This window comes from Globicephala melas, chromosome 20 (assembly GCF_963455315.2).
Source record: "Globicephala melas chromosome 20, mGloMel1.2, whole genome shotgun sequence".
NCBI lineage: Eukaryota > Metazoa > Chordata > Mammalia > Artiodactyla > Delphinidae > Globicephala > Globicephala melas.
The window spans coordinates 21,223,067-21,239,310 of NC_083333.1; the positions used below are offsets into that span (position 1 = coordinate 21,223,067).

Here is a 16,244-nt window from a genome sequence, read left to right on the forward strand (position 1 = left end):
TTTCTGCTTCTGTGCTCGTGAACCAGTGAGGGAAAATCAAATCATTGGTTGAACTAGTGCCACTGGAAACTCATGCTTTCTGATCTCAGGGAACCTGTGGGGTGCCTCCCCATTTCTTTTGTACGTGCCTGGCTCCCTTTGCCCAGTTTTCTCAGCAGCTCTTCTGATGCCTGCTTACCTTCTACCTGTTATTCTTACGATCAGGGGATGACCTTGCCATAGAGTGAAATTCATCAGGATTTCACGCTCTTAACTCAGAACTTTAGTCCTCACACTTTTCCTGTGTCCTTGAACATCCTTCTATATCACCGATCTCAGAGGAAGAGTTTCCATTAAGACTTATCTCTCCTCTTCTGGTCACCTCACAGAACTTGTCCCTTCTCTTCATTTATCTTCAGATTCTTTCCAGCTACTCGTTCTTCCTCCTCAGCCTGTAAGTAAATTGATTGATAGACTGTTTTTATAAAAGACACTTTATTTGGCCTTTATTTCCTTTATATAGCTACTGCCTAATTTCTCCTTTTTCCCCTCATCTCTTATTTGTCCCTTAACCAACACAGACTAGTGTTAGGCCTTAACATTTCACTGAAACCGTTGAGCTCAAAGTGACCAGGGACTTCCCCGGCGGTCCAGTGGTTAGGACTCCGCACTTTCCCTGCCATGGGCCTGGGTTCGATCCCTGGTTAGGGAACTAAGATCCTGCAAGTGGTGCAGCCAAAGGAAAAAAAACAAAACAAAACAAAACTCAAAGTGACCAAATCTTATGAACATGCTTCAGTTGTAGCCTTACTTGACTTTTCTTTGGTATTTGGCACTATTTTCTACCTCTTTCTTCTTGACCATCTCGTTTCTTTTGGTTTCTTTGACACACATTTCTGCTTATCACAACTCTTTCTACATGATCTTCTGTCTCTTTTATAATTTCCTGTCCACCCCTTCCCATCTGTCCCTAGGCCTTAAGTTGGGGTTTCCCAGGGTTCTGTCATGGTCCCATCTAGCTCTCTCTGCATTCTGTGCTTTCTTACCATAAACTAGTCCAATTCCACAATTTCCATTACTTGCTCCCTGATGGTGACTTCCAAATCTGTAAAGCCTCAGGCTGGCTTTAAGCAACTGTTCTCTGTATTCAGGTACTTATGCCTCAGAAGCAGCCCTGACTCACAGTTTATACAACTGGAAGGGCTCAGTACCCACTGGAGGAGCTGCAGTGCCAATTAGGCAGCCAGGGGAGCTTGCTGATAGAGTAAGAGGGAAGCAGCAGTGAGAGTAGGCGTCCTGTGTGTTTGGGAACGGGTGCAGAGAGAAAGCAGAGGGCGTGGGGGGCGGTACAGCAGCAGCACCGGTAGTCAGAGGGCCAGGGTTAGGGTTAGGACAGACCCAAGCGGGAGAGTCTTAGGTGCTGTCAGAGCAGCTGAAGCCAAGACAGCCAAACGTCTCTCACGTCCTTCTTTAAAATTTTCTGTTGTGGTCTTTCCCTGTTAGGGGACTAGGCAACCTGATAGACATGTTTCATTTTCTTTTCCACCCTGATGCTTCGTCCTGGGGCCTAGGGGGAAAATGTCCTAGCTCTCCTTGACTCAGGATTAAGAGGAAAGCAATAGAGGAGAATCTAATTCTGATAATATTAGAGTCAGACTCCTTCAGACGTTACAGTCATCTCCCCTGCTTAGCCTGTTGTAGTATCGTAGAGGAGCACAGTCTTGATCTAAATTTCTGCGACACTGGCCCAGCTTCTTGTCCAGCTCAAAGTCAGAAGTGAAGAAGGCAATTGAAACATCAGCTTATCCACAGACACAACCTTGACATCTAATCATGGTCACCCTCATGCAGTCGGCGTGTGCCTGTCAGCAGTATCTTCTGGAGAAAGGTGTGTCTCAGCTGAAGTGTCGCTTCAGTCATTAAAAAGATGAAGATTTATAGGGGAAGGTGTTTGTTGATAAAGAGCCTTAATCAGGTTCTGAGACAGTTGAAGAGCAGGCACTGCAGCTGCCTGGGAGCTGCAGAGTTACCATCCATCTCATTTCATTTCTGAGATAATTTATACATACCCAGTAGTCTTCAGGGTCTTATTGGCCAGATTTAACCTTGGTCCATTTGAGCTAGACATGAGGATGCTCTTGGGGCATGACTGGCACATCGCAGCCATCTGTGGCAATAGCTTGGTTGCTGGGTTACCCCAGCTTCAATGCAGGAACAAACTGCTTGTTCTGTCTTCTTGAGAGTGGTCAGTTTCATGTCACTTAAGATCAGACTTGTGTTTCAGAAGGATGACAGCACTCCCTAGCTTAAAAACCTTTGGTAGCTTGCCACAGTTTACGGGATTAAGAACATGTTTATTCTCAGTATTGACTCATTCAGGGTCTCGTGTAATTGGGCTTCTGCAGTTTCATCTGATTTCAAGAAGGGGAAGATTCGCATGTAAGTCCCGTTGTAGCTCTGTGTGCACAGAGCTTCTCGTCTCAAATCTGCTTCGGTGTATAAGCTGTTACCTTTATCTACTATGTACTTCCCTCATACTAGATTAAAAAACTCCAGCTTTTTATGCAAGATCATCATTATCTCCGTGAAGTCACCTTTAATTTTCTCAGGCTCCAGGATGTCATCTCACGTCCTCTTACAACACCTCTAATGTTATGTTTACACGTTGGTATCCTCTACTGGACTCTAAGCCAGAGCTTAGAGCTTAGCAGACTTGTTCTGTGAAAGGCCCGATACTAAATTTTCAGGCCTTGTGGGCCGTGTGGTTTCTGTTGCAGCCGCTCACCTCTGCCATTGTAGTGAGGAAGCAGCCGTAGACAGTGTGTCAACTTGCACAACTGTGGCTGTGTTCCAGTAACACTTTATGCACAGAAATCCGGTGGACTGGAAGTGGCCTGGGGGTCGTAGTTTGCCAACCCCCGCTCTGCACTCCTGGGGGTACAGACTGAGTCTGTTTTTTTATCTCCAGCCCCAGGCACAGTGTCCTTGGTAGGCCCTCAGTAAGTGTTTGTTGAAGGAATAATGGCAAAAATTGACAGCCAAGCTTTTAATGCAGAGGTGATATAGTACTTTTTTTGTTGTTCACTTCAAAGTTATTTAGACTGAGACTTTTTTTATATTAATATAGATACGTTTGAGGAAGAGATGTATAAAAACAATAAAATCAGAAGGAAAGAACACATTTTAATGACTTATATCAGAAGGAAGTAAATGGTTATCTTTCCAAGGAAGAAAGTGTGAAAATAATGTTTTTAAAGGCATTAAAGTGGATATGCTAATAAAATAGTAGTATCTTTCCTTGTGACTCACATTTAATATGTGGGTTTTTTTCTGTTTCATCGTTCCTAATTTAAAGAATATTCCCTCGTTTGATTGTCAGAAAGTGATTTATTGGGCCCCCAGCGCTCCTGCTATTACAGATAAGAATGGATCATATCTTTTAGATGTGCTAGGGGTGGGAAAAGGTGGTGAACCACAGGACTTAGATCTTCCTCAGCTAAAAAATCCTTCTTCTTTTTTTTAGATGGATTTGGAATCAAATCCACAGAACAGAAGTCCTGAATCACGTCCTGGTGTTGTTTATCCCAAATTTCATCGCAAAGACAATCTCAACCCAAGACACATAAATCTCCCTGTTCCTGCTCCCCATGCGCAGTATGCAGTCCCCAGTCGCCATTTTCATCCACTTCCCCAGCTGCCAAGACCGCCGTTTGCAATTCCACAGCAGCACGCCTTGTCACATCAGCAGCAGAATAATTTGCCTGAACAACCAAATCAAATGCCGCCCCCCCCGAATCAGGGAGTCCCGCAGCAGAATCCGCTGGGCCAGCCGCCGCCTCAGCTCTCTGCTGCCTGTCAGGCAGGCCCCAACAGTGCTTTTTTTAATACTCCGGTTTCTCATCGACCACAGTCCCCTCCTGCAGAGGCTGCACTTGCTGAGCAGCAGCCCCCTCCCATGCTGCAGGGGGGCCACAGTCCTCTGCGAGCCATTGCGCAGCCCGGCCCCATTCTTCCTTCACATCTGAATAACTTCACTGATGAGAACCCCCCAGGACTGCCTGTAGGAGAGGCTTTAGGTGAGTTCTCTGATCGCTGCTGGATGTGACAAATTCAGAGATGATTTACTCAGATGACATTGCTGTACAATATTTCTTGAGTCAGGATTGGTTCATTTCTTCAAATAACGCCAGCAAAAGAATCAATCAGTTAGTGTGGTAATCAGAATCTAGTTCCAAATGCTATATAATACTAAGCATCCAGCTGATGTCAGGTTATGTCGTAATGTAGGTAAGGAAGAATCATCATCATCACCATAACTTGAGTTACTGGCAAGTTAAGAAAACATATGCTTTCTCCAAAACTCAAATTGTAGCCATTTCTTTCTGGAGAATATCTGGTTGTAAAAACTCTTGAAAGAATTAACTTGAAACCCTAAATGCTGAAAACATAAACTTCGCACCAATGTTTCTACAGATCGTGTGCATGGGAGTGTGGCTCTGGAAGCATTACGGCAGCAGCAGGTGCGGTTACAGCAGTGGAGTGAGCATCACGCCTATCTCAGCCAGGGCAGTGTTCCTTACCCACACCATCACCATCCTCACCCTCACCCTCACCTCCAGCATCTTCCCCAGCCGCCCATTGGGTTACATCAGCCACCAGTGAGAGCAGACTGGAAGCTCCCCAGCAGTGCCGAAGATGAAGCAGAAACAGCTGACTCAAGGTATCCCAGCAGACTGACACGAGCCCCTACTGTTGTCCTTCTTGAGTGGTGTCCTTTTAGCCTCAGACTGGAATATTGTCCCAAAGAAATTGGATGCCGGCCTTCTAGGTACATTGCTCCACAGTTCTGTCGATTGACTCTAAAATATAGAGCATCTTTTGAGAAGTAACTCTTCTGAAAATCTAGGCATGGACCACCCGCTGTGGCTCGTAAGTTAATGTGGCCTCTTGCTTTGCAGTCCTTCTGAAAGAAACGTACCATCACTGTGCGTGGTTTTTTCATACTCAGTCATAATGCAAAGAGGACAGGATTAAATTAGAGGTTAAAAGTTAAAAATTATAAATTTATCATCAATATGTTTTTTTCTAGTAGCACGAAATTCTACCGTCTTTTAAGTATAGATGTTTGAGTGTTCAGTCCTCATTCTAAACTTGTTTTTATGGTGTCATGTGAATGCATTGAAGTGTTTCCTAATCCCTTCTGAATAAGATCCACCGTTATGGTGAGCTTTTACAGCCGTTAGTTGCCAAAGGCGTGTAAAGACCAGGACAGCTGTTTTCACCACCAGGGCAGAGAGAGAGCAGATCCTTGGGCATATTTAGCGTCTTCAGCTCGGCACCTATGAGTGTTAACGCTTCCTGCTCTTGAGCTGGATTAACGGTAGCTCTGATTAAGTAGTACGCTGTTGTTTGTAAAAGTCACACATGTAGTTGATTAAGCTCTCCTTAATGTGATGAAGCTTTTCTTTTGTTTTCTCCTCCTCATATTTCATCATCCTTATGTAGGTTTCAAGACCTAATCAGAGAACTGTCTAATCGTGATCAAAGTGAAACACGGGAACTAGCTGAGATGCCGCCACCTCAATCAAGACTTTTGCAATATAGACAAATTCAGACCAGGAGCCCACCAGCAGTCCCCTCGCCCCCGTCCAGTGCAGACCACAGTACCCACTTTTCCAACTTCAGTGACAGCAGCAGAGACCTCGAAGTAGCCAGCAACCCAGCATTCCCACAGCGCCTGCCGCCGCAGCTGTTCAGTTCGCCTTTCTCGTTGCCGTCGGAACACCTCGCCCCTCCTCCCTTGAAATGCCTGCCACCTGATGGAGCATGGACTTTGGCCAGCTTACAGCAGAATCGCCTGATGGGGCCGGGTTTTCCCTATGGCCTACCTCCACTGCCGCCCAGGCCACCGCAGACCCCTTTTGTGCACATGCAGAGCCATCAGCCTGCTGTCAGCCAAGAGCCCTTCCACCCGCTGTCGGCTCGCACGGTGTCGTCCTCTTCGCTCCCCAGCTTAGAAGAGGTAAAATGTCTTTCTTCTGCGCTTCTCCTTTCAGGATCGTTGATTGTGAAAAAGATCAATATTTGTTGGTTTGATGGTGACGGTGGACAGATCTTAACTATATTTGATAGTCTTGTAAAGATAATATTTTCTTGCAACTTGTTTATTTTTCAGCTTCATTTTAAAGAGTTGTTTATTTTTTTATTGAAGTCTAGTTGGTTTACAGTATTGTGTTAGTTTCAGGTGTACAGCAAAGTGATTCAGTTATATATATATATTTTTTTTCAGGTTATTTTCCATTGTAGGTTATTATGAGATATTGAATACTATTCCCTGTTATACAGCAAATCTTTGTTGCTTATCTGTTTTATTTATAGTATTCTGTATCGGTTAATCCCATACTCCCAACTTATCCCTTCCCCCTCTCCCTTTCCCTTTTGGTAAACCATAAGTTTATTTTCTATGTCTATGTGTCTGTTTCTGTTTTGTGTATAGATTCATCTGTATTATTTTGTAGATTCCACATGTAAGTGGTACCATGGGATATTTGTCTTTCTCTGTCTGATTTACTTCACCTAGTATGATATTCTCTAGGTCCATCCATGTTGCTACAAATGGCAATATTTCATTCTTTTTTATGTCTGAGAAATATTTCATTGTGTGTATAGATGTGTGTGTATGTGTGTGTGTGTGCATGTATGTGTGTGTATGTATGTATGTGTGTATATATATATATATACTGCATCTTCTTTATCCATTCATCTGTTGATTGACAGGTTGTTTCCGTGTCTTGGCTATTGTAAACAGTGCTGCTATGAACACTGGGAGTGCATGTATCTTTTCAAATTAGAGTATTTGTCTTTTCTGGATATATGCCCAGGAGTGAAATTGCTAAATCATATGGTAGCTCTATTTTTAGTTTCTTAAAGAACCTCCATACTGTTTTCCACAGTGGCTGCACCAACTTACATTCCCACAAACAGTGTGGGAGGGTAACTGTATCTCCACACCCTCTCCAGCATATTTATTATTCGTAGACTTTTTGATGATGGCCAGTCTGACCAGTGTGAGGTGATACCTCACTGTGGGTTTGATTTGCATCTAATAATTAGCAGTGTTGAGCATCTTCTCGTGTGCTTTTTGGCCATCCGTATGTCTTCTTTAGAGAAGTGTCTGTTTAGGTCTTCTGCCCATTTTTTGATTGGGTTGTTTGTTTTCTTGATACTGAGTTGTATGAGCCATTTGTGTATTTTGGAAATTAACCCCTTGTTGGTCAGGTCGTTTGCAAATATTTTTTTTCCATTCCTTAGGTTGTCTTTTCGTTTTGTTGATGGTTTCCTTTGCTGTGCAAAAGCTTTTAAGTTTGATTAGGTCCCACTTGTTTATTTTTGCTTTTATTTCTTTCGCCTTGAGAGATTGGTCTGAGAATATACTGCTGTGGTTTATATCCAAAAATGTTTGGCTGTGTTCTCGTCTAGGAGTTGTTTGGTGCCATGTCTTATATTTAGGTCTTTAAACCATTTTGAGTATATTTTTGTGTATGGTGTGATGAGGGAGTGTTCTAATTTCATTGATTTACCTGAGGCTGTTCTTGGAACTTATTTTAATTTTCCCCTTTTATTATGCTATTTTAGGCTTTGTAGAATGGTCATTGTTACAACCTGAAGCCTTTTATTGCTGTTTTAGAACACTTAACGTCTGACTGACTTGAGGAGGCTATTCATTCAAGAAGCTTCATCCTGTCTGATCTGGGGAAATGGTTTTTAGTGGCTCATCTTTTTACTTACGTTATATTTGTTAATTACAAATTTGTTCATTAAGGTTTTCCATAGATGTTGGTTTTCTCAGCCAGTGGTCAGCTGCAAGGGCTGTGCTCTTTCTCCTGACGTTCATCCTGGTGTTTTCTTAGACTGGGGCAGTTAATACACAATGACACTGATTCCCAAATAACAGAATTTGCAGTCTTCAACGTAGAATTGACTCTGCTAAACTAAGCAATCCAGGGTAAACTGAATTATACTTTGGTATTGCTAAAGAGCATCTTTATGGACCTTCACTGATATAAAAATCTTAATAATTCTAGGTTATAAAATTTCAAAAATGGTACATTCGGTGTGGACTATAAAAATGTTGTCTAGCTGTTCTTGTTAAGCTTACAGTGATTAAAGGTAAGAATGTGTAAAGCTCGTGTGGTCATTATCAATCACAGATGTCTTCTTAAAGCAGGGCAAACATTTTGAATTTTGAGATATGAAAAATATTTTTTTGACATTAGCTTCATTTTGTCAGTTCCTTAGTGATTTCTAAAGGCTTTAGAAATAATTTATTCATGTTTTGCAAATTTTCTGCTACAGATGCTGATTAAAAAGTCAAGTTTCATAGGGAAGCTTCTATATCTTATTTGTAGGGTTTTGGAGGTAATTTGTTCAAATTGTTCCAGTATTCATTGATTGGCTCATCATTGATTGGCTCATTCTTATCACATATAATTTGCAATATTTTCTCTCATTTTGTGGACTGTCTTTTCCCCCTCTTGAGAGTATCCTTCGATGCACAAAAGTTTTAAATTTAGATAAGGTCCAATTTATCTGTTTTCTCTTTGGTCGTTCTGCTTCTGGTGTCATGTCTAAGAAACTGTTGTCTAATCCAAGATCACAAAGATTTACATCTACCTTTCCTAGTTTTAGTTCTTACATTTAATTCTTTGATCCATTTTGAGTTAATTTTTGTACATTTTATGAGGTATGTGTCTAATTCATTATTTTGCATGTGGTTGTTCAGTTTTCTTTGCACTATTTATTGAAAAGACCATTCTTTCTCCATTTTATGGTCTTGGCAGCCTTGTCAAAAAATCAACTGACCACAGACCTATGGGTTTATTTCTGGACTCTAAATTCTCTTCCTTGATCTATATATGTCCTCATGCAATACCATGCTGGCTTGTATACTGTAGCTTTGTAGTGAGTTCTGTATTTGGAAGTATGAGTCTTTGGTACTTGGTTTTTCTGTTTCAAGATTGTTTTGGCTATTCTGGGTCCCTTGAATTACCATATGGAATTTAGGGTTAGTTTGTCAGTTTCTGCAGAAAAATCTAGCTGGGATTTTAAAAGGGATTGCATTAAATTTGTAGATTAACTTGGGAAGTATTGCCATCTTAACAATATAAAGTCTTCTGGTTCCTGAACATGGTACCTCTCCACTTATTTAGGTCTTCTAAAATTTCTTTCAACAGTATTTTGTAGTTTTCCAATTATAAGTCTTACACTTCTTTTGTTAAATTTATTCCAAAGTATCATATTATTTTTTGTGCTATGGTACATGGAATTGTTTTCTTAGTTTCATTTTTTGGATTGTTCACTGCTAGTGTTTAGAAGTGCAATTGATTGTATATCTGCAAACTTGCAGAACTCTTTATTAGCTCTAATAGATTTTTTTTGTGTGAATACCTTAGGATTTTTTATGTAGAAGTTAATGTCATCTGCAAATATAGTTTTGTTCTTTCCTTCCAATCTAGATGTCTTTTATTTCTTTTTCTTGCCTAATTGCCTGGCCAGAACTTCTAGTATAATGTTTAGGGTACATTTTTGGCAAAATTAGAGGAAGACAAGCATTTCCGGCGTGAGTTTTCCAAATTTCCTTCTGTTATTGATTTCTAATTTCACTCCATGTGGTTGGAGAACTTACTTTGTATAATTCTAATCTTTTAAAATTTATTGAGACTTGTCGTATGGCCTATCCTGGAGAATGTTTCCAGTACACTGGGGAAGAACGTATATCTTGCTCTCGTTGGGTGGCATGTTCTATAGATATGTTAGGTCTATTTGGTTTATATTGTTCAAATTTTCTCTTTCCTTTGGGTCTGCTGTCTAGGTTTTATATCCATTATCAAAAGTAGGGTGTTGAAGTCTCCAAATATTATTGTTAAATTGTGTAGTTCTCCTTTTAATTCTGTCAGTTTATGCTTCATGTATTTTGGGGTTCTGTCCTTAGGTTTACGTATGTTTATAATTGTTAAATCTCCTTGTCTACCTTTTATCATTATATGATATCCTTTCTCTCTCATAACAATTTTTGTCTTCAAGTATGTTTTTTTCTGATACTTGTATAGCCACCCCAGCTCTCTTTTGGTTACCATTTGCATGGAATGTCTTTTCTCATCCTTTTGCCTTTTGATTTTGTTGTCATTTGTTTGTTTAGTGATTTTTCTGAACTAATTTTTCAAATTTAAAGTTAATTTTTAAATTTTGAACTAATTTTTTAAAGTCAGTATTTGTTGTGTGTGGCCTCTGAAGTTTTTCTTCCGTGGGCTTAATGATCAACTAGCCATTGCCCAGAGGTTTCCTTAACCACCCCGTTCCAAAAACATTGCCCAGTTTTTGCAGAGGCACCTGTGTGTACGTGTGTTTGCGCACACCTTCCGTACTCAGCCAGGCAGTTTACACCTCTGCCTCAGCTTTAACTTCCTGCTTCTCCAGCCTCCAGATCAGCCAGAGGTGAGAACTTTTCTGGCCTTTCCTGAGCACGTGTGGTCTTCTAGATTCCCAGGGAGGAACAGGTCGGAGCTATTCGAAGTCTTTATTCCCTAAAGTATCTTATAACCCAGCCTTTCCTCCAAAGCTTTTTGTTAGTCTGTTGTTTGGTCCAGCTGCTATCCATTGCTTCAGGCAGCAGCAACTAAAACATCGGCCTTGTAAGTATTTTCAGTATGGCCCCTTCAGCGCTGGTTGAGTTCTGAGTTAGATAAGAGTCAAGTGTTGTTTTGTACCAGACAGGTGAAAACAAATAATTACAGCTCTTTGACAGTGAGGCCCCTTCTGCTCTGATAGTAGTGCTGGAAACGCAGGGTCTTATTTTCAAGGCTACCACTCAGCTGGAGAAGCAGGGGCATGGGCCTGTGGGAAATGAAAATACTGCAAATCTTGCTCTTCTTACTGAAATTTTCTGGTTTCTCTTGATTAAGTGCTCCTCTGGTTGCTGCAAGCTTTAGTTTCCTAAATTCCAAGAAAGTTGATTGTGACGGTTTTTGTCAGTTTTTCCATTGCTTTTATGGGGTTCCTCGTTCCACCATTTTTACTGATAACCCTTGTGATATTTTGATCTAACCAGTAGAATGAGTTCATAATGTTTGGGGGAAATAACATGCCACAGTTTTTATAAGGTTTTATAAAGTTTTGTACTTTGCTAAATAATGTTGGATACTGAATAGTGTACTTTTAATCGTTGATCTATTTAAATGTTTCTTAGTTTGGGAATTTAAGTTCTCTGTACCTTCGCGCTCTTAACATTTGTTATTACTGTTTAGCTGTGAGTACATGAATAAGTACCTTCAATTGTCAGTGGGTTCTTAGAGTGCAATTACTTTTGCAAAAACATTTGGTCACCTTTGTTTTGATGCATGAGATTCACAAATGATGACTGACTTGCAACACTGAAGAAAATACCTTGACAAGGGAAATATTATTTTTACCACATTTACAGGATTTGACGTTTTCAGTACATTAGGATAACTTCTGTCTGTTATGTTGTACAAAACGATTTTGCATGAATCATCTCACAGAATGAATGGTTTATATGTTTGCTGTTTATTTCCAGCCTTTTAAAATAATTTCCTTAACATTAACAATACAGAAAAATGTGTTATTTCCCTACCTACTGTTAATTCTTTCATTGCTAGAAACCTTGGTAGATGAAGCTTATGTTGGATGAAAACATCTAGATGTTAGCTTAACAGTTAACTTGAACAGATATGGTTTTTCATGTTGTGTTTCATTAGTTTTCTCTTTTTTTTATAATAATTTTGATTTTCTTTTGACAAATGATATACCTGGTCAGCATGGAAAATGTGGAAGTTAGAGAAATTATTCCTCATTTCACTATACCAGGATAGCTCCTGTAATGTCGGGGAGGAAGAAATTTCCTCTACCCTTCTAGGTTCTTCTGGCTGGTCTGAGAATTAAGTTGACATGAGACAGCTTAATAGGAGAAAATCAAACAAAGTTTAATATCATCTATACATGGGAGAGACCCAGGAAAACTGAGTAACTCACCAAAATGGTCAAAGCCCTCACCTTAAATACCATCTTCAGCTAAGACAGAAGGATGTGGGGTGGTGGTTGGAGTTCAGAGTGCAGGAAGGCAGTTGGATTGGAGACGGAAAGTCAAGTGTGTGGTTTGCTGGCAGTGCAGCCAGTGGGACCCAGAGAGGAATTTTAACAAACAGGCTTTTCTGGGTTCCTCCCTGTCTAGACACTTAGTTCGCACTATAGTGATCTCTGGCGACAGCTCCCTTCCTGGAACAGGTCCTCTATCTGGATTCTTTTAGGCAGTTAGCGGGAAGGTCAGAGGTTCTTCCTGAGTCTTTTGGGCCTTAAAAACAATCAGCCTAAATTAATCCTCAAGCCAGAGAGACATTTTGGGATAGCCAATTTTGTTCACCTACAGTAACAGATAGCTCTTCATAGCATTCACAGGTGAGAACATGTGGCTGTCATGGAGGGGTATTACTTGTTGGAGACGTGAAACAATTTTTTTCCCTAATTGCTGTGCTCAGTTATATCGCCCCATCAAACCTTTCTTTCTACCAGGTCAGGATCCCTAAATGTGATCTTGATCCTATTCAGTGGCACTTTTTGCTACTTAAAATTTTTAGAGTCTTCTCATTTAGATGCTTCAGGCATCAATCCATGGATTTTCCGTACCTACCTCAAAAGCCCGGGCCCTCAGCTGCTTGCATGAAGCTAGGGCTCTGTGGTTTGGTTGTAGCGCCTGCACCCTCTCCCACTCTGGTTCTTTACTGATGTGATGAGAGAAGGAGAACAAAGAGCAGAGGTGCCTTCCTTACCTGGACCAGGTTACAGACCATTCCTGATTGGAAATAGATTGATAAATTGCTCCAATTTGATTTCACATTTCAGTGTAAGCTTGAGGTTATGATTTAATTTTCTCCAAATATTTAGCCAGTTGTTTTCATGCTCTTTATTAAATGATTGCATGCGCACTAGATAGAATAGTAGTCTTCTTGTCAAATACTAAATTCTTTATAATACCACTGTATCACATTTGTGTTTCAACTCACTGCTGTTGGGGGAGGGGGAGATGAAATGCAAGGAGCAGCAATAGAAGTTATCTCTTGGCTTCTGAACGTCCAAGGGTTCAGTTTCTAGTAATTGGGGCATGATTTGGGATTTTTTCAGGGGTAATTTTGATCTGAATAAGGTTTTTCATTTTGCATGATAACTTTACACTCTAATCTCTGAGTAAGATGCAGTTCTTCAGTATATACTGCAATCTGTTTCTGGACTTTCTATTTTTCTCCTCATCTGTCCATATGTTTCTGTACCAGAATTACACTGTTTTAATTTTTGAGACTTTCTGGTATTCTAATTTGATAGTGTGACGTCTCCCTTATTACTTTGTTTTTTTCTTCCAGTTTCGGTTTGGGGAGTGCCGGGGAGAAGAGGTTATTCTCTGGTTTTTCTACTAGAAGTTTAGAATACCTATGTGAACTCCTCTCCCCGAAACGGAAACAAAAACCTTTCTTAGGTTTTAATTTCACTTATATCAAATGGATAGCTTAAATTGGGGGAAATTTTGTCTTTACAAATATTTTAAACCTCTCATTTAGGAACTGTACAGTCTTCAATATTTTAAATTTTTTTTCCTTCTTCCCTCCTTCTCTTCCTTCTTTCTTTGTTTTCTGAGTGTTCCTCTGTAAAATTCTTACTAGTGTTTTCATTTCTGGTTAAATTTATTCTTAGGTTGAGTTTTCCTTGCTTTTTGTTTATGAACAGGACCTTTTTTTTCCCCCCATTATACTTTCCAGTTATTTTATCTTGAGAGATAAATCCTCATTCTTCTTAAGTGGAGATAGTTTTATCACGTTAAAAAACTTTTGCTTAACATAGAGCCAGCAGTGCAGAACACTGGTGCAGAGCAAAGCTTTTGCCATTTAAGAGGTACTTTGCCATGAAATAATAGTTTGATTAAAAGTCCTCACTAGTAATAAATGGAAAGTTCCTTTTAAAAGTGTCGTATTGTAAAAGTCTCCAAATAAGTCTCCACTACTGTTGTAGTGGCCTTCTAACAAAAACGGAATTCTTGTAAGTCGCTCATTCTGATCGGCTTCCTGTAAATCAGCATTTACTTATGCCGTCTTAGAGATGACGAGTAGGCCTCTGTGAGGTATCTGCTTTGAAATAGTTCTGTCTTATGTGTTGGCTTCTGAACAAAGACACTTTTTAACCCATCTGTTTATTTTCATTTTTTTCTTTCAAACAGCTAGTTTTGAGGTTAGTTTTCAAAGCGGTTTTCAGGAAGTACTTGTCCTTCAATACTCAGTGATTTCAACACTATTGTCTAATCATCCTCCCTCTTCCCCGCCAAGTCTCCTTCTATGGAGCAAGGTATTATGGTACAGATGTAGCTTGAAGATTATATTCTTGGCTGATCAACGTCGTCTGCCTGTTCTGACTTGAAAGGTGGCTGCGTGAGGGTAGGTCACGATTTATGTTGCATGACCAGGTAGTATTGCTGTCCTCTCGGAAGTGTCTTCTCAGGTCGTCACTATGTGGTATCTAATACACCATCTAATGCATATAACAGAGACAGTGATCAACAAATTAATAAATTAGACCTGTAATTTAAGCATGAATATGCTTAAATTATCAAAGCTAATCATTTAAATGAGATGCTCTATTTTAATTAAAGGTTCTGGCACCATAGTTAATGAGACTTGGAATTTCCACCAGAGCGTTTAGCTCTTCCTTAGTGCTTAGCTTTGATAGTATAATTATAAATAGAGCCCTAATTCATTAAGTTGCTAACCTTTCCCCCAGTTACTTATTTATACATATACAGGTGAATGGCTTGCTAACCTTATACATTAGAGGTGCACCTTATAAAACAGTGGTAAGCAGGTTATGAATTTTTACTTAAACTGACACAATCTTTAAAACTAGAAATTCATACATGAGTTTAGTCATTTAGCTTTTTCTTCTTAAATGGCTTTTGAAACTTTAGCATTACACTTTGATTTTTAGAAGGAGATATTAGCAGTGGACTTAGAAAATAATGATCATATGTTTAGCAACATAACAAATTCACAGTTTAAGCATGAAGAATGTTTATAAACACACAAACATATATGGAGTCCATACTGAACCCAGGACTAAGGATCTCCGGCAGAGGAGAATAAGCCTTTAAGGAATAAATAATGAAATTATTTAAGACCTGAGGACTCTAAAATTAAATTCTGCATGCCAGTCATTGATAGGGTTGCCATCTAGAAGTAAAGGAGCGGTCTGCTCGGCAGGAGATGTGGGTAGAAAGAGTAGTCGTCTCTTCAGGAAAAAAACTGAGAACTGGGCAAAGGCAACAGGAAACAAAAAGTGGTCAGGAAATAAGAAAAGAAGAAAGAAAATAAAAGGTGAAAAGTATAGTTTATATATTGAACAGCCTAAGGGCCCACAGGACTGAAGTGTAGGTGGAAATAAAAGGGCGTTCTCTGTCAGAAATATATATGTATTTTTATAGGCAAGGGATCTTTTTCTCAAATTTTTGTTTGCGGGCCCTTCTCTTTCAGTGTACTTCATAGGAGTTTCCCTCTGTGGGGAGAAAATCTGAAATTTTAAACTCATTGCCCATAATGCATTCTATTATAATCAGTTAGCATGCTCTCTATAGTTTTTTAATTTAAATAACTTAAATAGGCTTGTGTATGTCATAACACTTTAATTATTTTAGCAAATACATCAAATTGTTGATGGCTGTTAAGGTCGGTGATGGATGTTTGGACTTTTAAATAATAAAAAGTTAAAATATATTCTCATTGACAAAGACTTTGATTTTTTGAAGGCTTTAAAGTAAAACTTAGAACTTTGGGATTAGTCAAGGCCTTGAAGATCACTTACTCTAACTCCTCCTTTTAAAAAGAAACTGAGGCAGTGAGATGTTGAAGGACTTAGAGCTCAAGCAGTTACTAATCACAGCAGAGCTGAGACTCCTGACCTCCGGTCTCGCGTTGTTTCTGGAGCATCACACTGTTGTTCATATCCTTATGCCACAAATAAGGTTTACTCCGAGAAAGCAGGAAGTGATTGCAGTTACATGAAGTAGACGTGGCAGGTGGGTGGGTGAGGCCAGGGGTGAGACAAATCATGTTCTTGAGACCAAACAATTAAATCTTCAATCACATGAAGTTCTCCTTTGCGGAGAAGGGGGGGATGGTGGTGGAGAGAGAAGGAGATGGTTCATTTTAGAATTCCGT

At 39.8% G+C, this 16,244-nt stretch overlaps 1 protein-coding gene across 1 annotated transcript in view; it reads left to right on the forward strand.

Moving 5' to 3' along the window:
- Nucleotides 1-16,244, forward strand: part of HELZ (helicase with zinc finger) — a 144,252-nt gene that overhangs the window by 103,013 nt on the left and 24,995 nt on the right. The window contains exons 29-31 of the mRNA XM_060290814.1: nucleotides 3,503-4,055; nucleotides 4,453-4,699; nucleotides 5,485-6,001. Of these exons, the coding sequence (XP_060146797.1) occupies nucleotides 3,503-4,055; nucleotides 4,453-4,699; nucleotides 5,485-6,001 (1,317 nt within the window). The remainder of the gene's footprint in view (nucleotides 1-3,502; nucleotides 4,056-4,452; nucleotides 4,700-5,484; nucleotides 6,002-16,244) is intronic.